At 41.4% G+C, this 27,401-nt stretch overlaps 1 protein-coding gene and 1 pseudogene across 1 annotated transcript in view; both read right to left on the minus strand.

Moving 5' to 3' along the window:
• The window catches only part of LOC134456083 (tripartite motif-containing protein 16-like), a 6,889-nt gene extending 2,987 nt beyond the window's left edge, over nt 1-3,902 (minus strand). The window contains exons 1-4 of the mRNA XM_063207515.1: nt 3,263-3,902; nt 2,749-2,844; nt 1,821-2,045; nt 786-945 (exon numbers count right to left, since the gene is read on the minus strand). Coding sequence (XP_063063585.1) covers nt 786-945; nt 1,821-2,045; nt 2,749-2,844; nt 3,263-3,862 — 1,081 coding nt within the window. The 5' untranslated portion in view covers nt 3,863-3,902. The remainder of the gene's footprint in view (nt 1-785; nt 946-1,820; nt 2,046-2,748; nt 2,845-3,262) is intronic.
• Nucleotides 3,903-7,296: 3,394 nt separating this feature from the next.
• Nucleotides 7,297-14,278, minus strand: LOC134455383 (tripartite motif-containing protein 16-like; annotated as a pseudogene).
• Nucleotides 14,279-27,401: the final 13,123 nt, after the last annotated feature.

Below are 27,401 nucleotides of genomic sequence, written 5' to 3' on the forward strand. Positions count from 1 at the left end.
GACCAGAGCCATTGGCGCAGGCGTTTTCGTCATCGTCACGAGCGTCCTCCCCCTTTCTCCCCCACGTGGGGCGCTTATTCGCTTATTGGCTGTTTTCTGATTAGATTAGATGGGGGGGCGTTGCGATCAAAATCCCACCGATCTGGCACTCCACAGAAGAGCAAGGCCAGACTACCGTAGTGGAGCCAATCCTTTGGTGGAAGTACGTAGGATGGCTCGCGAGGCTAAAGGTGACTTACTGTAGCCTGGTTTTACCAGACCACATTAATGGCTCGCGAGGCTATATTAACTATGCACTGAAACATAGTGCACAAGCGCACCATCTAAGACACAGCTCTTGTGAGAGGTCTAAACGTTCAAATAAATCTCAGCAAGGGAGCTTGTACGGTGTGTAGATATTTCTTCTGTTTTCTCATGTCTTTCTATATCAGTCACCCATAAAAATTGTTCAGGCCTGAGGAAGATCCGTCTGTTGGATCGAAACGTTGCCTATGTTAAAATGAAATAAAGTATTTTTGGAGTTAAAGCCCAGTGTGCGGACCGCTTCATCACACTACTTACTACTTTTTGTCTGGCACCTGGACAACTACCCTGCTTCTATGTAGGAGCGGGAAAAGGATCTGCACACTGCTTGCAAAAGACTTAAGAGGCAACGTTTCGATCATAGATCTTCAGGCATCTTCCTACATATGACAGTTTTTTGATTTGGCACCTGCTGATGCTTTTTTGCTGGATGTGCGCACTTTCCACTACACCCTGCTTCTAAACATTAGTGTGAGACATACCATTACAAGTAATGTCCTGTAGTCCCTGGTAAAGCACGTCCTGCAGCTTCTCTTTGAGGAAAGTGAGGCTGTCACTCAGCTTCTCGAAAAGCTCCTCTGAATGCATTGAATATTCAGATGCCTTGTCCGATCTGGTGGAGGCGAACATAGACTGGGGGCTCTAGGACAAGCAGAAAAGAAGATTTTAAATATATAATTACTGACAATTGCACGGTACGGAGAGCTGTTTTGTACGTTTTCCTCCTGCCTTTCCGACTGGTCCATTGAGCCCAGGATTGGAAAGCAACCAAATGTGTGAAGACTGGACAGAATTCATTCATTAATTAATTCATTAATTAGTTCATTCATTCATTCATTCGTTCATTCGTTCATTCATTCATTCAAATGAATGGGAGTCAATGGAGAGATCAATCTATTTTCTGATCCACTTTACCGTTATACCCTAAATCACTATGATTACTATGTTTGTCATTCAATTCGTCGTTATGTATTAGGCTATTTATGTGGACAACGTTGTAGGAGTTGGTCTTTAGTTGGCTGGAATTGTTTGTGACATCGGAAGGTTTGAAGTTCAAGTCCCACCCTCACCATGGCTGAAGTGCCAATAAACACCTAACCCCCCCCCCCATCATGGCTCCAGGCTGTAACCAATACCCTGTAATCACGGCAAGTTACTTTGGCTCAAACTGTCAGCTAAGTGCAATGTGATGTAATAAAACCAATCCGGTGAGGTATTTTGCTAAAGGTCACAGGGCTAGCTGCTAAGCCAGTTTTGCAGCACAGCGGCATGACTTTAAGCCTCAGCTCATGTAAAATATGTGAGACGCACGCTGCCGTCTACTGGCTACTAAACAACAGCTAAAACAACCTCTGCTGCCTGTCAAAAATAAATGGTCTTCCGATGTCAAAATGTAGGCCTATCTTTAAATTATAATTATAATAATTAGGATAATGGTAGTTTGACTCCATATGTAATATCAAATTGTATGTGTAGCATGTTATGAAAAAAAATTTATATCAATGGTGCAACAGTACCTTGAAAAATTTGATGTCTTGTGAAAACTGCTCCAGCTCAGCAACTCTGCTCTTCAGCTCAGCGATCTCCAGCTCCAGTGTCTCCATGAGTTCCTCAGCTCGACTCACATCCGCCCTCTCCTGATCTCGGATCACCTTTGTCACCTGGGAGCGTCTTTTCTCAATGGAGCGGATCATCTCATCGAAAGTCTTCTCACTGCTCTCCACTGCTGCATCGGCAGAACTCTGTTGTTTAACACAAGACAACACAAACTCAGTTTGAGTCTCCTTTTTTCTTCCCTAATAGTCAAGTCAAGTCAAGTCAAAAGTACTTTATTGTCAAAAATCTATGTAACAGGGTTAGCACAGAAGTTTTTGAAATTGCGTTTGACCAGTCTCCAATGTGCAGTTGAACTAAAAACATTTAAATAAAATAAGACAATGACAATAATCTCCCTCTCTCTCTCTGTCTCTCTCTCTGTCTGTCTCTCTCTGTCTCTCTCTCTCTCTCTCTCTCTCTCTCTCTCTCTCTCTCTCTCTCTCACACACACACACACACACAACTAACCTACTCATACATGAATTTACAATTCTTTCTCTGACACATTCATTCATAGCATACACACAGACAATACACACTCACACGTGCAGTTTTTTTCAAACACTAACATACTGATATAGACATGCACAACACGCACACACGCACACACGCACACACGCACACACGCACACACGCACACACACACACACACAAACTGTGCAATGAGAATACTGACATAATACACAACCCCACACACGCACGCACGCACGCACGCACGCATATCTGTGGTGTGCAGCAAGGCCTGCTCTCTCCACAATGGGGAGATTTGTTTCAACTTGTTTGTCAGAGATCTTAATAAGGAATGAAAAAGAGCAGCGTGCGTACTGATTCACCCGAAGGGAACTTTACCTGAAGAGTTTGCACAGCCTGTCTCAGGTCTTGAAGGCATTTCTCTTTATCCTTGATGATCTCATGAGGTTCTCTCTGAGTCTTTCCTGACTTTCTCTGGAAAAAAAAACAAACAAAGTTGCAACGGGTTGTTGATATGTAGTTTACATTTATAACACTCGCGGACTGGAGATTATAGAACTACATTATTGTGGAAAGTTACACAGCTAATAAAAATATTGTATTCCATATTATGTACATTGCTGTATAGTATATGGTTATGGTTGCAAATTAAATGCCAACTACTATGGAACATGAACATGAAAACATTTTGCGGTGCAACACTTAAGAGTTCATTTATAAGTCCAAATGATGTCAAATCAACCCTCTAAGTGCTCTAAGTGCTGTGTGAGCTTATCTAATGATCAACATTTGCAGCATGTTTTTGAGTGTTAACAAGGACCTTTATTGTGGCTGACTGTTGCTGACATTGAAAGTATAAGCAGTGAACACTGTATAGACACACGTGGCTCACCTGTTTCTCAGCCTTCTCTGCTGCAACGGAGACGGTGTCATGTCCGCCGTGCTCCTCCACGGCACACTGCATGCATACGCACGTCTGGTCAGTGCGACACAGGACATCCAGGGGTTCATTATGCAGACAGCACAGCAGCTCCTCGGGATTAACAGATGCATCCACCACTCTGTGCTTCTCGCCTGGGAATAGACTGTCGTGCGCCCTGAAGTGAGTTTCGCAGTAGGAGGTGAGGCAGACAAGACAGGACTTGACGGCCTTGCGCTTTCTCCTGCAGCAGACGTCACACTCCGCTTCTCCAGGCTCAGCGTAGAAGTGTGCAACAGCAGCGGCGGCAGCAGACTGGAGTCCCAGAAGCTTCAGCTTCTCCAGCAGTTCAGCCAGAATTGTGTTTGTGCTCAGAACTGGCCTTGGAGTAAACGTCTGTCTGCACTGTGGGCAGCTGTAGACTCCCTTTGGATCCTCTTGATCCCAGCAGCCCGAGATACAATCCATACAGAAACTGTGTCCACAGGGAATGCCTACAGGATCCTCTTGCAGATCCAAACAGATAGCACAGCTGAACTGATCTTGGGCTAATGCCTCGCTTTCCGCTGCCATTTTTTTGGTCACTTTTTGTGTCTTTCTCTCTCTCGTCTTGCGCTCTTTTACTCTCTCTGGGATGTGCTCTGTCTCTCTCGCAGACCAGCAAAGCAGGGAGAGCGGGAAGAACAGACAGGTTTTCTTTCGGCGTGAAAGGGCCGTGCCCCTAAGCCGGTGGGGGTGTGGCCTCTCCGGAGCCAGTCACAGAGAGAGAGGACACAAACTCTTGGCATTTCAAATATTCTGTTTGCTTTGTTAAATGTTAAAATAATGGGTAGCATTTAAGAATACAGTTCACCTGTTAGCCAGTAATGCAGGAGTGTCAAACTCAAATTCACAAGAGGGGGCAAAATTCAAATCTGATATGAAGTCACGGGCTGAACACAATATACATACTCCTATGACACACCAAATTTCATGTTCAAGTCATGGGTAACACTTTACTTGATGCCGGTGTCATAAGCATGTCATTACGGTGTCATAATAGTGTCATGGCACAGTTATGCACGTCATAAACATTATGTCCATGTCATAAACAACCTTGACATAACCGAATGTCACTTAAGGACAACAGTCATAAAATGTTTATGACATGGTCATAATGTTTACGACTTCTCTATGACTGTCATGACACTGTAATGACATGCTTATGACACCGGCGTCAAATAAAGTGTTACCAAGTCATGTTATATATTAATTGTATTGTAGTTCACATTCGAAATGATCTCGCAGGCCAAATAAAATGACCATGAGGGCCAGATTTGGCACCCGAGCCTCACTTTGACATCCATGCACTAGATTACATCATTGCACTTAGCTGACACTTTAATTCATTCAAAGCGACTTACAGTTATTATTTTTCAGGGTATTGGTTACAGTCCCTGGAGCAATGTGGGCCTAGGTGCCTTGCTCAAGGGCACTTCAGCTATGGATGGAGGTGTAGGGAGAGGTCAGGGGGGATTCAAACCTGCAACCCCTAGACTGAAAGACCAACTCTTAACCACTAGGCCACGGCTGCCCCGCACTAATGCTTGCCTAATATCTGTCTCTATCAGTGACTTATTACGAGAGATGTGATAAGGGCCTACAAGGTCCTCATTACAATTACAGTACTAATCAAGGCCTTATTGGCTGTTAACAAAAATACTACGCCAATATAGTCCATACCTTAATTAATTAACACATGACGTTAAAGTAACTTAGATGGACAGTTAGGTACCCCTATATATTAGTGGCCAGCATGTGGACCTTAAACTAAAGTGTTACCAAATAATGAAACATTTGGTCCTTTAAATGGCAGAGTGTAGACAGTGTAGAACACATACATTTATACTATTCTTATATTACTATGTAACAGAAAGGACGATGTTGTCGGTTGGATGCAATGACTGGGCCAGGACAGAGGGGGAGCCGTGGCTCTGAGAGACAGGAAGTTCCCAACTCGACAAGATGGCTCCCTATATAAACAGGAAGTTGGTGGTGTTGGGTCGCTCTTGGTCTCCTTTGTGAAGGGGGGTAAGGTTGGTGGTGCACAGTTGTTCTTTTGTGTGTGTGTGCGGATGAATGTGAATGTGAATGATGTAACTGTTTGACTTACCTGTCTAACTTAAATGATCCCCAGTAGCTAGGCTGTGCAACCTGGCAACATGGTCTCGTTGATGGTTATGAGTGCATGCGTGAGTACAGTTTCAATGTGTGATTGGTGTATGATTGGAGTGTATGCGTTATTTCATTTGCTTTTGATTTCTGTCCCATACAGGGTGGCCAACCTGTACTGGGACACTGTGCACCACCAATTACTCCAGCCAGCGGCCCAGCATAGGTAGTAGTTTGGATTTGGGTAATGAGTGTTTTTTATACTTTAAGACATTGTATTTAAACTTTAATAAAGATAATTGTAATAATAAAAGTAATTGTATTTAGTAAGGTTTTAAGCTTGTGCATCGTGGGCCACTGGCTGGAGTGAAGAGTCTAGCTGTTCACCAGAGTTATTTCAGGTTTGTTTGTAGTGGTTTTATCCTGATGTTGTTGTAGTGTTTTAACCCTTTTCACACCTAACTCTTGTGTGTCTTTGCAGTGGCTTGTTGTTCACAAGATTGCCATGTTCCCGGTGTGCGGTGTTGGATGTTGGTGAACAGCTACTCCTCCAACCCTCCTTTTGTCTTCAATGTGTAGCTTGTAATAAAACCCTCAAATGTATTTGAAACTGTCTCATGACTCTTCCTTGGTGTCAACAACTTTACTGGTGTTTGAACCTGGTGTTACAACTACACTACTGGAGTAGCAGATTGTGGAGGCTGTAGTATAGCTGGTACTTCGCTGTAACTTCTGTCTGGTCTGGATAAAATTAAAAGCTCTGAACATGTATGTTATTTTTTTATAAATGTAAACAAACCCTTGTCCACAGAGAATGGCAAGGACCTCAAAGAGAAATAAATGATAGAAGTCGGCAACACTGTTAATGCTCCCAGTGATTGATTTGCTAATACACTGGGAGCATTAACAGTGTTGCGGACTTCTATCATTTATTTCAGTTACTCTATTTTGTCCAGCACCTGAACCACTGATGTGCGCGCATTCTCTACCTTCAAGGACCTCAAAGAGGGCTTAACAAAAACGGTTGTGTCCTTGGGTACACTGTAAACCTGAATGTTCAAAGAAATAAAAATAAATTAGGAGTGCTCTAAGTTTCAGTAGCCTATAGTTCTACTAACTCGAAAACAGTTTGTTTTTCTGCAACTGAAAATGTTTAAAATTTAGAAATGTGACTGCAGCAGAATTAGCACTACTGTATCACAATGAGCATGAAAAAAACGATTTAGTGCCTGCAAAGCAATGCCCAGCGACTCTCGTTGTATGCTGTTTTGTGGACATGTTGTGCAACCTGATTTCTCCCAGAGTACTCCAAATCACACAGAATTACCACGGATGAGTGGTATTGGTTGCATCAGAATTGCAAAATTACGGCCCTTTGCTGTAATTATGTCAAGTTGCTGTAACAAATTCTTCTTTTTGAATAAGCAATACATTTGCATGTTGCACTGGCCAAATTTTTCTTTTTAACACACAGGGGACATGGTAACTTGTATTTAAATACTAGGTTATATGTGAATTATTCTTTAAACTGTTGTCTGTGCTATACACATGAACACCAGGCTTTTATCATGTTGTGTGAAGTACACATCATTGTTCTTATTTTCTCTCATAGAATGATGGCTGTGACGAGATAACATGAAACTCAATTTATTTGTTAACAGCTTAGTTACAGTGATTTCTTTTAACATGCTACAACAGGTGCTAATAAAGATTAATTGCATTTTATACTGGCATTAGTACTTTTACTTTACATGCACAATTAATCATCAGACATGTATTACAACTGGTATGATATGATGTCTATAGGTCAAATTACAAAAGGTCAATAGAACTCTACTCTAATAGAACTTTCTACTCTACTCTAAAAAAAAAAAAAAAACTACATTTCCCCCTGGGGATCAATAAAGTTACTCTACTCTACTCTAGAATTGAACAGAATATAATTTATTGTCACAGTGCACTTGAATCAAAAGCGTCGGCATCTACAGTGCAAAAGTAGAAAATAGATTATGTACAATAGAAAACATTTGATAGTAATATTCTACGATAAAGATTAAACAGCCAATGAACTCCACATGCACATCATTATGCAACAGCATATCTACATACATGAGTGTGCATGGGACAAGTACATGGCAGACATCACTGATGAAATAAACAGGTGATGCTGAGAAACTGAACAGGAGCTGTAAAGCACAATGCCACTGACAGAGTGCTTCACAAACAGTGGACATATTGGCACTGTGATACCACAAATTAAATGATATGACATAACTGGTTGCGTCACTTAAGATACAATGCTCTCAGGATATCTGGTTAGGTCTGACAGCAACTGATTTTTGGTTAGAGAACGTAACACGTGCATTGATGTTAATGTGCTATTCTGCTGGTCTGTGATCACTGACACAGTTTAATTTTGCTTCCATTGTAGAGCCAAAAGGCAGGATATAGTGGCTCAGTAAATGTGGTCTCTACTTTGTGAAGCAGAGTCATGTTGTCAGAGACACTGTAGAAGCACAGGATTCCCGCCCCGTGATCCACATACACTCCTATTCTAGAGGAGACGGGAACGCGACAGAGTTTCGTTTGTTTATTATTATGGATGAACTTGAACCTAGACGAACAGCAAAACAATGCCCAGGAGTTTGCGTTGTACCCAAGCCTGGCATCGTTACCCTTCCCTTTCCTCTTTAGGCCCTTGTATGACACAGCAACGTACACGTCACCTGAGCGCTCCACCTCCCAGTAGCCCCTGGGAGATGTAGCCTCCGCACACATCACCTGGTGTAGACTAAATCGATCTGGATGACCAGGATATGACTGATGAAAACGAAGATGCTTCACAACTCTTCTTCCCTCAGAGAGCTTCAGGTAGTGATTGGCTGTGGTGGGCTCCAACGTCAGTGGACAGGTGTCTGTAGTTGGGTAGAGAAACAACAACATCATTACCAAGTGGGTCTTATGTATAAAATAGGCCTATACATGTGTTCTCAGTGTTTATCAACACGATGTTATGAGGAGGGGCAAGACACTGGCAGCCAACCATGTGAGCTAATTTTTTGACCGACAGCGGTTTCCAACAATCAGAGGTTGAGTTGTGCGCAGCTAGGTTCACGCAGTCAGGTTATAAACAAAATTTAGAACCCATGTATAGTAGGCTACAAGTAAGACACAATGCTTCCATTTGACAATCATGATCATTAGTCAATTGGTAATTAGAGACAGACACCTCATGTTACTTTAGGCCAGGGGTTCCCAACGTTTTTCAACTTGGGGCCCACTCGAAATTGTCAAAAATGTTCAGGGCCCACCTCTGACCCAATTAAGAATAAAACTCAAATAAATCAACAGCAACACACACCAAAATATGATTATTATTTTTGGAAAATGATTTCAAGGCCCACTTGGAATACTTTCAGGGCCCACCAGTGGGCCCCGGCCCATAGGTTGAGAACCACTGCTTTAGGAACCGTGTGTTTTACTTACATTTTAAGAAAGCTTCTCTGGTCACAGGCGCATCAACGAAAATGCTCACTTGTTCACCTATTGGAAGGAATAGGTAATTAAACTTGTCAGTCATCTCATTGGCAAAGTAATTACCCCAACTGAGACATACCGATGATGTTAAAGGTACACTGTGCAGGAAATGGCCAAACAAGATACTGCTACTGGGTCAAAGACGTCCAAAAAGGAATTGTCATTCAGTGTAACGGATACCTTCTGCTGACTGTAACTGTAAAAAACATGAGTCCAGTATATTCATGAAAGCCTCGGCTGTCATCCATTCACTTGAAACAATTTAAAAATCATGTTTTTGCAGTTACAGTCAGCAGAAGGTATCCGTTACACTGAATGACAATTCCTTTTTTGACGTCTTTGACCCTACTATGCTGCTCATTGAAACTGGGTTGCCTATTGCCAAATTTGATCTTTTCATGAAAGTAATAGTAAGTAATAAACTAATATTTTCAAGTATGGCCCAAGTAGTCATTTTTGCAACTAAAAAAATCTATTTCCGAATTCAAAATTGCGGACCATGGACAAGATCCCCCTTTTCACGTATGAATTTTTCCAGTCATAATGAATACTTATATTTTGATGGTGGTGGTAAGTATTCATGAAAAAGGTAACATACATGAATGGGTAGCATGAATTCTGGAAATTAACAACCAAAAATCGTACACAGTGTCCCTTTAAGTGTAAAGTTATTTCCATCACTGTGAGACGTACCAGTTTTAGTCATGTCCTGTAGTCCCTGGTGGAGCACATCCTGCAGTTTGTCGTTGAGCAGAGTGAGGCCGTCACTCACTCTCTCAAAAAGCACATCTGTATGCACTGAGCACGTAGACGACTTGTCAGATGTAGTGGAGACACACAGAGACTGGAAACTCTATGAGATGCAAAAAGTAATTACAAGTACAAGCAATTACAATTGCAGCGTTTAAAAATGTGTCCTCAAACACTTCAAAGCAGTCACAATTTATCTATCAAGTCGAATAAAACCTCTAGCATCCACATTTGAACCCACGGTTCAGTTTTTTGGTTTGAATCCACTTAATCTCACACCAGTCAGGACGACTTAATTAAAATATGTGCTTTTTATGCCATGTTTTTTTTAATAAATGTTGAAAGCTAAATCAGCAGATAAAAATGTAATTGAAGTAAGAAGTTATTTTTAGCAATATCTATGGAGCAACATACCTTAACAAAACCAATATTATTTTCACTCTGTGCGTGTTTGTCCAGCTCATCAACGCTCCTCTTCAGCTCAGCGATCTCTCGCTCCAGTGTCTCCATGAGTTCTTCAGCTCGACTCACATCCGCCCTCTCCTGATCTCGGATCAGCTTCGTTGCCTCGGAGCGTCTTTTCTCAATGGAGCGGATCATCTCAGTGAAGACCCTCTCACTGTTCTCCACTGCTGCATCAGCAGAACTCTGTTGGAAACACAAGACAACACTGCACATTCAAGGATTCAAGGATATTTATTTGTCAAGTACATAGAGACACTTTCGTGTCACTTGTTTCGAAATGCATGACCGGTGCAAAACAAGTGTGCAGAAGAAGGGTGAAGAAGAAATAAAATAAAAATAAAAGGTTGGATTTCTTAATGATATGGAGTGTGTTGTTTGTCCATGTTAAGTCATGGGTAACACTTTATAATAATGTTCCTTAGTAAAGACTCAGTAAATAATTACCTAATGATGAATAAAACATTAACAAATGTTTTTATTATTAACTAAGCTTTATTAATGCTTTATAAAATATCTACAAATGATATATTCAAGATTTTACACACCTTATAACAGACTATTTTATTCATTTACAAGCAACTTGTAAATGTTTGATAAACATGAAATATTAACATAACATTTCCTAGTCATTTACAAGCATTTGTTCACATTTCCTAATCATTTACAAACGTTTGTTAATGTTTTGTTCATCAATAGTTAATTATTTATTAAGTCTTTATAATGCTTTTTTGCATCCATTATTCTAAAGTGTTACCAAGTCATTTGTGATGTGAACGCCAAGGTATTTAAAGCACTCTACCCTCTCAACAGGCTACATCAAGACTCTTCTGTTACGAAGATCTGTGGTGAACAGCAAGGGCATTCTCCATAAGTAGTAGTAGCAATATAGTAGTAGCAGCAGCAGCAGAAGACCCTATATTCATCCATTTCTGTATGTGTATAACACATAATACATAGGAATCAAAATTGGATCCCATGAAGTCTACTATTACTATACTGCAACAACTACTTTAGAAAATGACTGGACTGAGAGACAGGTAGGAAGAAGAAGATAAACAATGCAATGATAAACAATCATATCAATAATGATAAACAATGGCATCAACAGTGATAATCATATCATGAAGATAGGGAGAGGAGAGGTCAACCTGTCCTTTGTGTATTATCTCAGCAGGGGTTGTAGAAGCTTATTTATCAGGGGTCTTAATAAAGAATTTGTTGACTATTATCTCATGTGACGGGAACTTACCTGAAGTGTTTTCACTGCCTGTCGAAGGTCTTGCAGGTGGGTCTCCTTTTTCTTGATGACGGCTTCAGATTTTCTCTTCATCTTTCCCAGCTCTCTCTTTGAAAAGTTATTTGAAAATGAGTAAATTAAATAATCATTCAAAGTTATGGTTCGCGGTGTGTTCAATCTATGTAGGGCTTTTCCTTATGTTGGGTCTCATCTACAGTAGGCCTATTGTATTTCCCATCCACCTGAGTGACCAGCAGGTTTTGAAATAGGCCTAAACTTTTTTTTTTTGCTCTGTGGCCACTGTGGCCAGTGGTTTTTCCAAGTCACAAGCGATTCAGGTTTGAGACAGCCTGCGACATGTTTGCCAGTAGCCTAGTCTTTTAAAAATGGCATGTCATTTTGGATCGCAGCTGCAATGTGACTTGGATTTGGATTGTGTGTGACAGTCCTTTACCTTAGCTGCACAAAAAAGTTTTGCAACTTCACAAAACAACAGTTTGCTTTATAAAGATAGCATTTTAGAAGGTAAAATGGATGGAAATTAAATGTTTGCCATGTCTCACCTGTTTCTCAGTCTTCTCTGCTGCAACAGAGACTGTGTCATGCCCTTTGTGTTCATCAATTACACACAACACACATATGCATGTCTGATCCGTGCGACAGACGACCTCCAGTAGTTTGTCATGTTGAGAGCAGAACAAATCCTCGAGTTTGCCAGCAGCGTCAATCACTTTGTGTTTCTTGCCTGGGTTGAGATTGTTGTGAGCTCTGAAGTGAGTTTCACAGTAAGAGGACAGACACACCAGACAGGACTTGACAGCCTTTCGCTTTCTCCCAGAGCAGACGTCACACTCCGCATCTCCAGGCTCAGCGTAGCAGTGGGCAACAGGAGCAGACTGGAGTCCCAGAAGTTTCAGCTTGTCCACCACTTCAGCCAGCATCGTGTTTCTGCCCAGAACTGGCCTTGGAGTAAAAGTCTGTCTGCACTTAGGGCAGCTAGACTCCCTTTGGTGTTCTCAACGGGCCTGAAAATGTCAACCCGACCCTACCCGGCCCGTGGCTTTTAAAGCCCGAGCCCGATGTTACCCGACACATCACTAGAATTATCTAACCGAACCCGGCCCGAGGCCCGAAGTCGGGGGTCGAGTTTCCCCACGTTATCCTATGGAGAATGACGGGTTGTGGTGGGTCTTTAAGGGCACTTATGTGCAGTAAATTGCATAACCCATTTAAAAACCTAGGGAAAAGATATTTTCCACAATAGAAACATGAAATGGGGAAACGTTCTTGCTATTTAAGCAGAATCATCCACAGCGCGATTTCAATAACCGCCTCTTCACGGCAACAACAATCTATCCACCTTTTGTTTTGACTTCTAAATGTAGGCTTACTACATTTCCACCCCGTGTATCTGATTAAATGTAGGCTACGTGAAGTTGCCCCTCCCTCCTTGTTTGTTCATATGCGTGGATGAGATGGAAAGCCTGGCTGTGCCAAACATTGTTTAAAAGTTTCATAAAATGTTGGTCGGCACACAAGGTTTTGGACATACTAATTTCTAGTGGCACCTGGGCTACGGTTGGTGCATTGATCAGCCATGTAGCAAAAAAGACAGATAGGTGAGAGGATGAGATCTTCCTCGGCTGGCGAGCGCTCCGCATGTGTGTGCGCCCCAAGACCCGACAGTTGCTTAAAAGTCAATTTGAGCACGAAAACAGCAAAGACAAGGTGATATTTCATTCAAACAGGGCCTACACGCTCCAAATAAAAGATTTGCTGAGGGGATTTTCAACCAGACCGCAGCGCGAGCAGACAGTCAGTGTGAAAAGCCAAGTCTACCGGCACCTTCGCTGCCGCTCGCTTACCATCGGTGCACGAGCCATTTAAATAGTGAAGTGGCATATCGCAACAGCACATGCGGATTAGCCAAATTATATGCAACAAAGTCGCCAACAATGCGTGGATTTAACGTTTAATACGCATATGCCAACGTTGTGTGAATACGTGGAAAGGATAACCTAATTGGAAAGCCACTGTCCTTTCTAGTATAGCCTATGTAGAAGACCGCTTCGGTTTCGTTTCACCTCATGGGGAAAACATAATTTCCATGCACTGCATTTGCTGAGACTACTAAGCAATAAAGTTAGCGATCAAACTAAAAATATTGGTTGTTGTCATTACAGCATTTAATATGCTAGGCCTACTATGGCTGTTGTTTAAAATAGGCCTAGTCATTGGATTGCCAACCGTCCCTTGTATTAAGAAACAAAAGTATGGTTCCATGAGCTGACATGGGACTCAATATCGTTAAAATTGCATCTAAGAACTTTTTTCCCGTTTTTATTAGTTTGCGTAATTGTAGCCAATGTAGTTTTTCTGTGCGTTCCGGAACCTCTTTCCAACTCATCATCGCTGTGATGTGATGTTTGTTTTGCGTTCTGGTACCTTGTGATTTACAAATAATGCACTGCGCAAGGTTGCATGCAGCAGCCTGCCAGACCTTCGTTACGCAGGCCTACATATATTTAGATAGATAGGTCTAGCTTTACTGACCCATCAAGGGGAAATTCGTCCTGATTCACGGTAAACAGCAGAACTGTTTTTTTTTTTTTTCCACTGGGCGGAAAAGATTGAGCCCGCGGACCGAACCGACCCGAGCCATATGCTTATGTCGGGTTTTTCGGGCTGACCCGACCCGTTGAGAACTCTACCTCTTGATCCCAGCAGCCTGAGATACAATCCATACAGAAGCTGTGTCCACAGGGAATGCCTACAGGGTTGTTTAAGAGATCCAAACAGATTGGACAACTGAACTGATCTTGAGCTAATAACACACTGGCCTCCGCCATTTTTTTGTCCTCGGGCTGTTTTGCACCGTGTTCCTTTCTACCCTCTCCCACACGCTGCTTGCTGCGCAGCTAACCAGGAAGAAAAGTTTCCTTTCTGTGCGAAAGGGCGGGCCCCACAGGGCAAGTATGTTCAACTGCAGTGTGCAGGGCGGGGGGCAGGTCTGGATCACATCTCCCTCCTCCCCCCTGAGCACATCTTCCTCCTCCCCCCTGAGCACATCGAGTGCCTCCCCCTTGTCATTCAGCGGCAGCGCTAAGCTTCTACATGGGAAGAAAAATAGCTCTGGAAGTCACTGCACCGTGCAGAGCAGAGACGCAGAGTTTTCACAAATAAAATCGTAGATCCACTCTCTCTACTCCACTAATGTATAATGGTTTGGTGAGTGTAGGAAACACGAGCGGGGAGCTTTGAGTGAACCGCGCGATGAACAGCACGCGACCCTGTTTAGTAGGCTATAATTTATTAATCCCGAGGGAAATTAATATAAGCTATTATTATTATTATTAGCTAATATAAGCTACATGTAGTATTTGTTAACGCATGGGTCTAATTTGAATTAATATTAAGTGTCTCTTCTTAGTATCTTAGTTTGAAGACCAGATATTTGGTGCCAGTTTCTAAAATTCGAAAGATGGGTAGGCTTTAGGGTTGCCAACTCTCTGGGGAAAAAATAAGGGACACCTCTTATGGGCGGCGCGCAAAAATATGAAGCGGGGTTCAGGGAGCAATTTCCTGCATTTTAACCAATTTTAGGGCAAATGATGTAACTGAGACATTTCCACAGTTAACAGTTTTCACAATTTATTTTGAACACAAAACACGTACAACAATTGCAAGATAATGGACCACGGGAACAGAAAGTGGCTGTGCATTTTTTTCTTCATTCTTTATTTCTTAATGCTGAGCTGCTATACTCTCATTTCTCTCATTGCTTCCATTTGTATTTCTTTTGGCTTCTTGCAGCAGCTAGAAGCCTTTTATTGTTTAGGGCTGCTGAGTAGAACTCTGAGCAAGGCATGCCATAGTTGTACATTACGTAGCGTTGTTAGGTGTTTGCGCTGCAGTGATTTGTTTAAGTTTCCCGCGGATGGGAGTGTGCTGTCTGATCATTGGTCACAGAGTAGGAAAGGGGGGCTGAGAAAGAATAGAATGTTAATGTTACCGTAAAATGCCTTCTAGCGGCACGTAGCAGCCTATTCATTCATCCCATTTACATTTTGAAACCTAGTGTTGACTCTCACGGTAATACGGGACAATTTGCGTCCCGTTACACATCAATACGGAACCCGTACTTTTGTTTCCAAATACGGGATGATTCCGTATTTCAAGGGACGGTTGGCAACCCTAGTGAGGCTTAAACTAAAGTAGGCAGTAAAACGCCTGTGCAGTGGCGAATTAGGCTACTCCATGTGTGATCCGCTCGAAATTAAACATAGGCCTACCCATCATTGAAAAGCATGAGCACATTCTTCAAAGTCCCAAAGCCTGGATGTCGCCACAATCTCTTTAGGATTGGGGACTGGACTCTGAGCAGGCCATTGCAGTAGCCTTTGGTAGGCCTATCCTTCGTGCATCTGCCCCGCTTCCAAACTGACACCCTGACACATTTAGCATTAACCTTTTGTTTTTAACCGTCTAACAGCGCTTAACATTATCATTAAATCAATGGAACCTAAAGCAGTTGCAGAGACCGTTTCAATCTTCTCCTTTACTATGAAAGAGAAAGTAAGGTCAAGGACAAATTATTCTATGGAAATAAACACTCATGCAATTGGAACGTGGAAAATGAAAATTAAATATATTTAGTAGGCTAAATATATTTAATTAGCACTCCAAACGATGAGACCTGATACAAGCTGTACAGTGTACAGTGTAGCCAACTACGCATTCACTATCATTGATGAATGATTCTATGCCCAGTGTTTAGTAAATGTAGGCCTATTTAGCCTACTTAACACTCCAAACGACGAGACACGATACAATCTCCCTAGAATAGGGTAACGCATTCGCTATTGATGGATGATTCTATGTCCAGTGTTTAGTAGGTCTAAATATATTTACTTAACACTTCAAACGACGAGACACGATAACAAGCTGTGTGCATAGAATAAGCCTACTGCATTCGCCAGATAATTTGGGTCCATTTCTCAAATATGGTGCGCTATTATGATTGACGAATGATTCTATGTCCAGTGTTTAATAAATATATTTAGGCCTACTTAACCAACGACGAGACATAGGCTAATACAAACCACTTCACACCGCAATTAGCCTATAGCATTATTATTGTCCAAAGCAGCTATAAGAGTCATCAATGTATGCTGGTGTGCTACACTTGGGCCTACCGCCATCGAATATGAATATCCTATGATTGATGAATGATTCTATGTCCAGTGTTTAGTAAATACATTTATTTAGCACTCCAAACGACGAGACACAATACAAGCAAGGCCTATGCATTCGCCGGAGAAGACATTTGGCGCAAATTCTCAAATAGGTTGACGTCGGGATGGTGTGGGACTGTACAGACTACTATAATAGGAAAAATAGGAGGGGCGAGATCCAAAATGGGAGGGGCGAGATCTCAGAAATCCAGACCTGCCCACTTCTGCAAACTGCAGTTGGATGCTACTCCCACAGAGATGAGCCTATGGGGCACCTAAGTCACGCCCTTCTACTTCCGATACATGGGGCAGGAGCTCGCAAAATTTTGAATGCGAGTCAATGGAGCGAGTCAAGCTAAATCCTCATCCCGTTTGGCATGTGCTCCGGATTTCACATATGATGACAGTGAATTTGAAAGGTTTGGATTTGCGTCGTAAGACCACTCATTTTCGGCACGCAAGAAACGTTATTTTAGCTTTTGTGCAGAACTGTGTTGGAGACTACACTTGCGCCTCGCATATCTGACGTGAACCGAGGCACAGCCAACCCTACCGCTGCACCGTGGCTTAAGTGGCTGCACGTCGGACATGCGACGTCTGTAGTGTAGTCCAAATAATTACATATTTTTGCACACTCACAACTCAACAATCGCTTGCCAAGTGAAGTCAACAAGCACACCATTGGTTGTTATTAATTCTGAGGCACAGCATATGTGTGATCGACGGGGAAATGCGAGGTGGGTCGGAAAATAGCTTTGATCAGTCCATTACAGCCCAGTCAAAAGTTTTTCCGTTGCCAGCCCCAGAAGCCGCCCGGAAGGGGTGGAGACTTAGGTGCCCCATTGGCCATCCCCTAAGGGGGAGTGGTCAGTGGGGCCAGCCACAAAGCAGAAAAGACAGACACCTGCTTTCAAGTGATGTAGCCGGCCTACTAGTTGGGTCATTTATAGAAGTTCCGTGACCGTGGAGAGGAAAGGTTCGTTTCTCACTGGATTTGTCATAAAGGTTAAATAACAAAATGACCCGGGTGCCCCTCACAAAAATGTGGGGAATTTTTTGTAGAACCCTATATCCAAAATGGCTGCTGCCAGCCAAGCTGGAAATTTACTTTTTAATGGTTTTGCCCACAGTGCTGCATAATACATGGTTTTTGAGACTATTTGGGTCAATTCACAAATGATGTAGATTTATTGATTTGACCTATTTTTGACCTTCAAATTCAAGATGGCTGCCACTTTTGGCTCTTTAAATGTCAATTTTTCAAAATCGTCAGAGAGCCTTAATATTAGGCTCAAATGAAAGGTCTGCTGATACTGAGTTCAGTTATGGACAGTAAAATTACAAGTAGGCTATGCAGAAGTCATCTGAAAGGTAACAAATATCAGGGTTGTGGTTGATGAGAATTAAACTGCTGATTAGTCGGGTCATAATGTGAGGTTCCGTGACCATCCTCTGGCAAGGATGTTTTGATGATTGATTTGACCTCTATGGACCCTTTAGAAAAGATTTAGCCCCCATGTCCCTCCCAGAAATCCTGGCATTCTACTAGAGAGTCAAATTCAAAATGGCGTCCAGCGCCATCTCTAAAAAAATAACTTTTGATCTGAATGACATAGAATCATGTATGAAGACACTTTTTCATACAAGTCAACCATGAGGATTCCAAATCTGACATCATTTTGATATACAACTTTGGTTTGACCGTGAAATTCAAGATGGCTGCCATCTAGAACAGTCGTTTTCAACCTTTTTAGGCTGTGACCCCCCCAAAACAGTCATATTTGGACTGGGGACCCCTACTCCATTGGTGATGGTCTTTTAAATTGAGAGTCCTTACATTGACATCCCACCCCCAAAAAGGGGACCTCAACCCACAGGTTGAGAACCACTGATCTAGTACATAGAACATTTCACAGGACATTTTCCAAGCATTCTTGCATAAAGAAGCTTGTTGAGGGACTCAAAGCAAGAGCTGCTGAAATGGACAGAAGTGCTCTCAAAAGTAGTGATAAGCCTGATTCAAGACAGTCAACCTTAGCTCCCTGAGCTGCAAGAACAACATGTTGTTGAGGAACGTGTGGCCTTATTCACCTTGTTCAACCTCAATGGCATATACAGGAAGATGCAAGGGAGCAAGGTCATCCAGAAGATCTCCGTCCAACCTATTGCGATTAAAGAACCCCATGTTGCTCTAATTGACATGGGCATGATCTGGAGGATGGCAACTCCATTGGACACAGGACGGCACGTCATACAAGTGGTTGGGCTGTGTCAAAAAGGTGTCATCCATCATCCTTGCCCGCCATTCTCATTCTCACCGTGTAATCAATGTCAATGATCCCTGCATCTCTGGTCCAGCATCTCTCTTCCTAATGCTCCCGCCCAGCATGCCACAGCATAGGAAAGCACACTAGCCATGACAGACTGGTAGAAAATCTGCAGGAGTGTGTTGCAGACATAAATTATCTCAACTTCCTCAGGAAATAGAGCCTACTCTGCACTTTCTTTTAGACTGCGTGTGAATTTACTGACCAGTCTAATTTACTTTTCTGATGTACCCCCAGGTATTTGTAGGTGCAGACTGTTTTCACTGTCTCCCCCTCAAAAGATACAGGCACAAGGGGTGGGGTGGACCAACAGAAATCAACCATTTCCTTGGTTTTGGTGGTGTTCAACTGCAACTGGTTGGTCCCGCACTATCTAACAAAGTTCTGCACCAGGCCCCTGAACTCCCCCTCCTGCCCTGCCCATCTTTAATACATCTCACAATGGCAGTGTCATCTGAGAAGAGCACTTTGCGTTCACGAGACAGGTGATCTATGCACACAAGAAGAGTAGCACCATGGCTGAAGCCTCTGCTGCCAAGTGGAAGACCATGAAGACAGTCTTTTATCCGTCTCCCTTCAGATGCAAACATCTTACGCCAACACGGCCTTCTTGACAACTACTTGGCGTACCTAGTGCGCCACTCCACACTGGCAGGCAAGGATGCTGGAGACACCTTTTGGACATAGTCCAACCAATTGTATGGTGTGGCATCCTGTGTCTGCCAATCTTCTACTGATGGAGTTGCCATCCTCCAGATCATGCCCATGTCAATTAGAGAAACATAGGGTTCTTCAATCACAATATGTTGGAGGGAGATCTTCTGGATGAGCTTGTTCTTCTGCGTCTTCCTCTATATGCCATTGGGGTTGAATAAAGCCACACAATCCTCAACAACACAGTCGAGAACCTTTGTTTTGGGAGGTTGGGGGTGGGGGGGGTGATAACGTAAGGACTCTCAAAGTAAACTACCATCACTGCATCTGAAGCTATCAATAAACAATGCTAAAACATTGGCCAAATTGTCAAATCATATTTAAAAAGCCAAACATTGTGAAAATTGCCTACCTACAAGCACACTACGCCTTATAATGTGAGGTATTGTATGCTTGTATATCAGCTATTTTCTCAATATCTATGTATGAGGAATGGAGCTACACAAATTGGGGGGTCCCCAGTCCAGTTTTGGAGGGTCACGGCCAAAAAAAGGTTGAAAACGACTGTTCTAGATGGCAGCCATCTTGAATTTCATGGTCAAAACAAAGCTGTATTATCAAAATTATGTCAGATTTGGAATCCTCATGGTTGACTTGTATGAAAAAGTGTCTTCATACATGATTAATTCAGATTAAAAGTTATTTCTTAGAGATGGCGCCGGACGCCGTTTTGAATTTGCCTCTCTAGCAAAAAATGCAGGGATTTTTGGGAGGGACATGGGGGCTAAATCTTTTCTAAAGGGTCAAATCAATCATCAAAACATCCTTGCCAGAGGATGGTCACGGAACCTCACATCATGACCCGACTTATAAGCAGTTTAATTCTCATCAACCACAAACCTTGATATTTTTACCTTTCAGATGACTTCTGCATAGCCTACTTTACTGTCCATAACTGAACTCAGTATGAGCAGACCTTTCATTTGAGCCTAATATCAAAGCTCTCTGACGATTTTGAAAAATTGACATTTAAACAGCCAAAAGTGGCAGCAATCTTGAATTTGAAGATCAAAAATAGGTCAAATCAATAAATCTACATCATTTGTGAATTTCTTGACCCAAATAGTCTCAGAAACCATGTATTATGCAGCATTGTGCGCAAAACCATTAAAAAGTAAATTTCCAGCTTGGCTGGCGGCAGCCATTTTAGATATAGGGTTCTACAAAAATGTCCCCACATTTTTGTGAGGGGCACCCCGGCTCATTTTTTTATATAACCTTTATAGATGCCAAATCCAGTGAGAAACAAACCTTTCCTCTCCACGGTCACGGAACTTCTATAAATGACCCAACTATACTCTGTTGCCGCCACTTCTACAATCACTCAGTAATGTAGGCCTACAACTCCTGAAAGCAAGTTACCATCTACCAGAAGAGTTGTGCAAATATTTGCAGTATAGTTCATGATATCACATATTGTTATAGTCAAGTCAAGTCAAGCAATTTTATTTTTCACATAGGCCTACATGGTATTGTAGTGAAATGATGGGGTCATCAACTCTGCATCTTAAGAATTAAAGAAGTAAAGTAAAAAAAGGAAATAAGAGGTGAGAATTAAGTTAAAGAAAAAAAAAAGAAAAATAATAATTATTTAAAAAAGTATCTGTTCAGCAGTCGTACTACCTGGGGGTAAAAACTTTTCCTCATTCTTTCTGTACTGGCCTGAATGGTTCTGAGTCGTTTGCAGGACTTAAGTAGGGTGAACATGTAAGAGTTGGGGTGTGAGACATCCTGCATAATTTTCCTAGCCCTGGCTCCCACTCTCTTAGTGTAAAGACCCAAGAGTCCTGGTAGGTTGACTTTGATAGTGTGCATACTAGAGAGTGTATGTTGGGTCTCATGTTCTTTAAATCTGTTCTGTAATGTTATAAAGAGGCCTATGATGTTTAGGAATGTGGCTTAGCAAATAAAAAGGTATTATGGATCTTTTTCACACATTGACACATTTTATTCTTAAATATGTTGCACTTTATTTAAAAATGTTTTAGAATAGCCTACACATTCCAACTGAGCAATAGGCCTATTTCCAAAATGGCATCATACAAAGAGACTACAGCCAAACCTGAACATAGTAAAATAAAGTTACTCACACATACATTGGAGGCTAGCTCAATTTCCATGCAATAATAATAATTTAAAAATACTTACAGATTTGCAAAATATATACATAACTATTCAGTTGATAATTGGTATTATGACAGAATAAAGTGGGATGCTCACACTCTTCAATTTAGTTTATATTATACACTATTTGGGAAACAAAGCACAGAAATAGTGAATAATGCATGTCATATAGGCTATGTTACAGATACAAAAAATAAAACATATTAATATAAACTAACGCCATGCAAGCTAATAAGTTTAGGATACTGCGGGTGAATTCAATTCAACTGCAGTAACCTAAATGAAATGCACAGTAAGAGATACATACAACACAGTGCTAATGTTAATGCTGCCAAATTAATGCAGACCACTTGGTTGTCAGCCTAGGATCTGCAGTGGTGCATCACCAGGGCGTCTGTCAAAAAGGTTGCTACAAAATAGCATCTTGTACAAATATCATCTTGTACAAAGTACATACCAGACCGAATGGAAAGTAGGGTAAGAGAAGAGCCGAGACAACTCCCACAAGTGGAGATTTGTCACCAGAATGCCCCTGTGGTAGCGTCTCAGACAATGGAACACACAGGCCTATTGACAGACTGCCCTTTGGGTCCTTATTGCTCTGACCAAGACCTCAAGGAAGCATGCAACACTGGCCAGGAGTGAATACGGAATGAGCCTTTTTCATAACACACGTCAGACACCTTTGATTCAAAGAAGCTTAAACTTTTACTCCACTGTTTTCTTTCGAAACCCGTGGTCACTTTTCAAGCTACTTAAAAGAAAAATTGAAAATATTTCACTGTGAAAAAGACTGAATGACACGGCAAGATATGATAATGATGCTGCTGCAGCTGATGATGATGATGATGATGATGATGATGATGATGATGATGATGATGACGATGACCAAGACACAAATGCAGAACAAATTAATATAACCCTCTATGGTTACAGTTGTGATGAGATGATGAGGTGTCCAGGGATGGTTTTATTCTGCTCCATGAGGGACGCCATATCCAGACAGGAGAGAGAGGCCCAACAATAGATGAGGGAGATGGCCAACTATGATACAACCTGCTGTGAGATCTGGGGGATAGAAATAAGACAATGAATCAGTGGCATTTGGCTAGTAAAATGGTATTACAGTAAAGGCCTCATTCACTTCTGTCATATGAATAGATTTATAGTGTGTGTGTGTGCGTGTGCGTGTGCGTGTGTGTGTGCGTGTGCGCGCGTGCATGCGTGTGTGTGTGTGTGTGTGTGTGTGTGTGTGTGTGTGTGAGAGAGAGGGGGGGGGAGAGAGACAGACAGAGAGAGAGAGAGAGAGAGAGAGAGAGAGAGAGAGAGAGAGAGAGAGAGAGAGAGAGAGAGAGAGAGAGTGTGTGTGTGTGTGTGCATTCCTGTGTGCGTGTGTGCGCATGCATCAAACTGAACACGAGAAGCATTATGATGCATGTGTAAAACTGACCCTAGATTTTCTTTGTAGCAACTTCACTGTAGACGACATCCTCAACTCGGTATCTGAGGGACTGAAGACGAGAACATCCATGCAGACAAAAACAATATGGAATGGGATGAACTGTATTGTATGGCAGACATTCATGGACATTCGCGTTGCATGACATATAAGGAGTGCTTTACAATATGCAGCTTTGCCTCCTCCACTTGCGCTTGTTTCCTCGCCCCGCCTCCTGGCCCCTCCTCTGTGGAGAAAACGTTTAAGTTTCCCAGCTGTCAGCCGAGCCGCAACAACTTTTTAGGGATTGTTTTTCATTCACCATCCCAATTGCAAATGAGAAAAAGAGTTTGCAATTGAGCTTTTGCAAGATATTGAAATATAATGCTGTTGTCAGTGATGTCATCATGACATATTACTTCCTGGTACGAGGAGACAAGCACAAGTGGAGGAGGCAAGGTCGCATATTGTAACGCACTCAAGGCCTACAGTACGTACCTTTCTGAGGCTTTTATTTTGTGCAGCAATTGTGCTGTAAGTCACATCACTTTGGTTGGCGCTGTCCTGTTAAATCGACAAATAAACACTTCTTTGAGTGTGTGTGTCTGTGGGGGGGCAGCATTAAATGTGCAAAGTTTACTACTGGTAAGTGTATTTTCAATATTATAATAATATAGTAGTAGGAAATGGATCGCACTCAATTTTTCTTCTTTCTTGTTGTTTTCCTTTTATTTTAACATTGCAGGGACTGACATGACAGACGTTTTGGCTGCTGTGACACTGAAGAAGGCTCTGTGCAGCCAAAACGTCTGTCATGTCAGTGCCTGCAATGTTAAAATAAAATAAAAAAACAAGAAAGAAGAAAAATTGAGTGCGATCCATTTCCTACTACTAGATTAGTTGGTAACACTTTATAAATAAATAATGTTCCTTAGTAAAGACTCAGTAAATAATTAACTAATGATGAATAAAACATTAACAAATGTTTTTATTATTAACTAAGTTTTACTAATGCTTTATAAAATATCTACAAATGATATATGCAAGATTTTACACACCTTATAACAGAGTATTTTATTCATTTACAAGCAACTTGTAAATGTTTGATAAATATAAAATATTAACATAGCATTTCCTAGTCATTTACAAGCATTTGTTTACATTTCCTAGTCATTTACAAACGTTTGTTAATGTTTTGTTCATCAATAGTTAATTATTTATTAAGTCTTAATAATGCTTTTTTGCATCCATTATTCTAAAGTGTTACCGATTACTTCCGAGACGCACCAACAAGACAGAAGAGCGCGGTGTGTGGAAGACAATATTATAATCATATTCAATAAACATTTAAATGTGTATGTGCTGGTGTGCATGATTTGCGTAGTGAAGAGACATACGACATCCACAGAGGTCATAGCGATCATGCTGTAGGTAACGTCCTCCGAGTTCTGTGGAAACAGGACGAGAATGACAGTGCAGTTAATAAAATATTATTGTAAAATGTCTAATTCATGACTTCAAATATTAAAATGAAATGAAATTGATGATATTATCTGAAGTGTTCCATACAGTTAATACGTTGCAATGAAATAAAACGAATTTCACAAATGACATTGACTGTTTCTATTGAATGCTGTGCCTTTATTGCTACCGTGGCAGGCTAACTTGGAGGGGGAAAAGTTGTAGTTGTACTTGACTTTTTTTTTTTCTTGGAACTGGAACTTGAACTGGATTTAAATGCTAACTGATGAGCGCTCTTGTATTAGATGAATTACCTACTAACTGAACCTTAACTTATCCTGAACCAGCTTTGTAGTATAGGCCCAAGGGCTTGCCTATCACTGAGTTACACCATGTCATTACAAAACAAACTAAACAAAAAACATACTGCCACCAGAGGTCAGGCATGAGCTTCAAACAAATCTCTCAACTCTCAAACTTCATTTCCCCATTACACTGTACAAGTCCTTGATGTAATCTTACGGTCATTTGTAAACATATAGGACTACATATATATTTATTTATTTATTTCAATTTCATATTACACTTTAATGTGGCTGTGGCAGGTTTTTGACACATCCCATTCTAGTCCTAGGTTTTGTGCCTTAAATAAGCTTCAGATTGAGGCAGATGGCTCAATTTAACTTTTTTTAAAATCCTATGGTATTATAATTAGAGATGCACCGGATCCTGATTTTTAGGATCCTGCCGGATACCGGATCCACTGCTTAAGATCCTGCCGGATCCGGATAGTCTGAAAAACCCTATTATCCTGCCGGATCCGGAACTGGATCTTGGATCCTGTACATCTCTAATATGATATATTTGTAGTTTACTCCATGAGAGAACATTGGCATATAGGTTTGGGGCCTTTCAGGCAATCAGGGCCAGATTAAGATGGCCCGGGGCCCCCTAGGCTATTGCTGTGGGCCCCCCTTGAAGGCCAATTTCACAACAAATGTACATGGACAGTGTCTTAAAACTAGAAATTAAGGGTAATATAACATGTCTACCAGCAGGAGGAGTATAAACTAAATTTCTTGTCACAATTCTGCGATTTTTGATCTTTGACTTTTGGCCTATCGGTGCCCCCTTGGAAGTTGAGAGGCCCTAAACTGCAAGCAGCCGTACTCGTATTTAGCCTGTGAGCTAATCCCTCCCTGCAGGCAGTGTGCTACATATACCTTCACATTGTTTTAAGTATATTTCAGGCAAATTAACTCATCTTCATGTGCAAACATGACTCCCATGATTATATTCTAAACTCCTCAGCAATAACAAAATCAGACGCAAATTAGTTTTTATATACAGTGAGTCCAATATGTATTTGATCCCTTGCTGATTTTGCCCGTTTGCCCACTAATAAAGACATGATCAGTCTATAAATTTATGATAATATGTATTCAAACATGGAGAGACAGAATATCAAAAAGAAATTCCAGAAAATAACTTAAAATAATATATTTTAATTTATTTGTATTTAATTTAGGGTAATAAGTATTTGACCCCTCTAGCTAAAGAAGATAAAGTGCTTTGTGGCAAAGCCCTAGTTTTCTAGCACTGAGGTTAGATGCTTCTTTTAGTTAATGACAAACTATTTTTGCCCATTTCTCTTTGCACATTATCTCTAAAACATTAATAGTTTGTGGCTGTAGCTTGGCAAATGGGAGGTTCAGTTCTCTCCATAGAATTACTATAGGGTTAATATTTGGAGACTGTCTAGGCCACTTCACGACTTTAATATGCTTCTTATTGAGCCATTCCTTCGTTGCTTTGACTGTATGTTGTGTATTATTGTCATGTTGGGAGATCCAACAATGGCCCACCCATCAGTGTAGTGGTGGAGGGAAGGACGTTTGCACTCAGGATTGCACATTACATGTCTCCCTCCATCCATTCATTGACGATGTGAAGTTGTCCTGTGCCTTGGCCAGACAAACACCCTCAAACCATAATGATACCACTTTCATGCATGATGGTGAGGAGGGTGTTCTTGGGATCATAGACAGTGGTACTCTTTCTCAAAACACATTGAATTGTGATAATGCCAAACAGCTTGAATTTGGTTTCATCTGACTACAGCACCTCCTTATCATATCCTAAACCAGTCTGATGTCCGTTGGCAAACCTCAAGTGGGACTGCGCAGGTTCCTTCTGAAGTAGAGGTACCATGTGTGCACTACAGGATTTTAAACCTCTGTGGCATTAAGTGCTACCAGTAGTTTTCTCAGTGATTTTGGTCCCAGTAGCTTTGATATCATTGCCTAGTTCATCCCGTACAGCTCTAGGGTGATTTCTTTCTGTTCTCATGATTATCAAATCCCTACAAAAGGTCAAATCTTGTATAGAACCCCAGACAGGCTGATGGATAGTCATTTTGTATTCCTCACATTTTGGAAGAAATGCATCAACAGCTGGGTCATTAATACCCAGTCTCTTTCTTGTGGCTTTGCAGCCCATTTAATCTTTGTTCAGGTCTAAAATCGTGTCCCTGATATCATTTGACCACTCTTTGGTCTTTCCCATGCTAGTGAGGTTGGAGTGTGACTGATTCACTCATACTATGGACTGATTCTGTTGATTAAATGTGTCTTTAATGCATGTTAGTATGTACAGGTGCCTTTAATTCAGATGA

Source organism: Engraulis encrasicolus, chromosome 9 (genome assembly GCF_034702125.1).
Source record: "Engraulis encrasicolus isolate BLACKSEA-1 chromosome 9, IST_EnEncr_1.0, whole genome shotgun sequence".
In the NCBI taxonomy this organism is placed as follows: domain Eukaryota; kingdom Metazoa; phylum Chordata; class Actinopteri; order Clupeiformes; family Engraulidae; genus Engraulis; species Engraulis encrasicolus.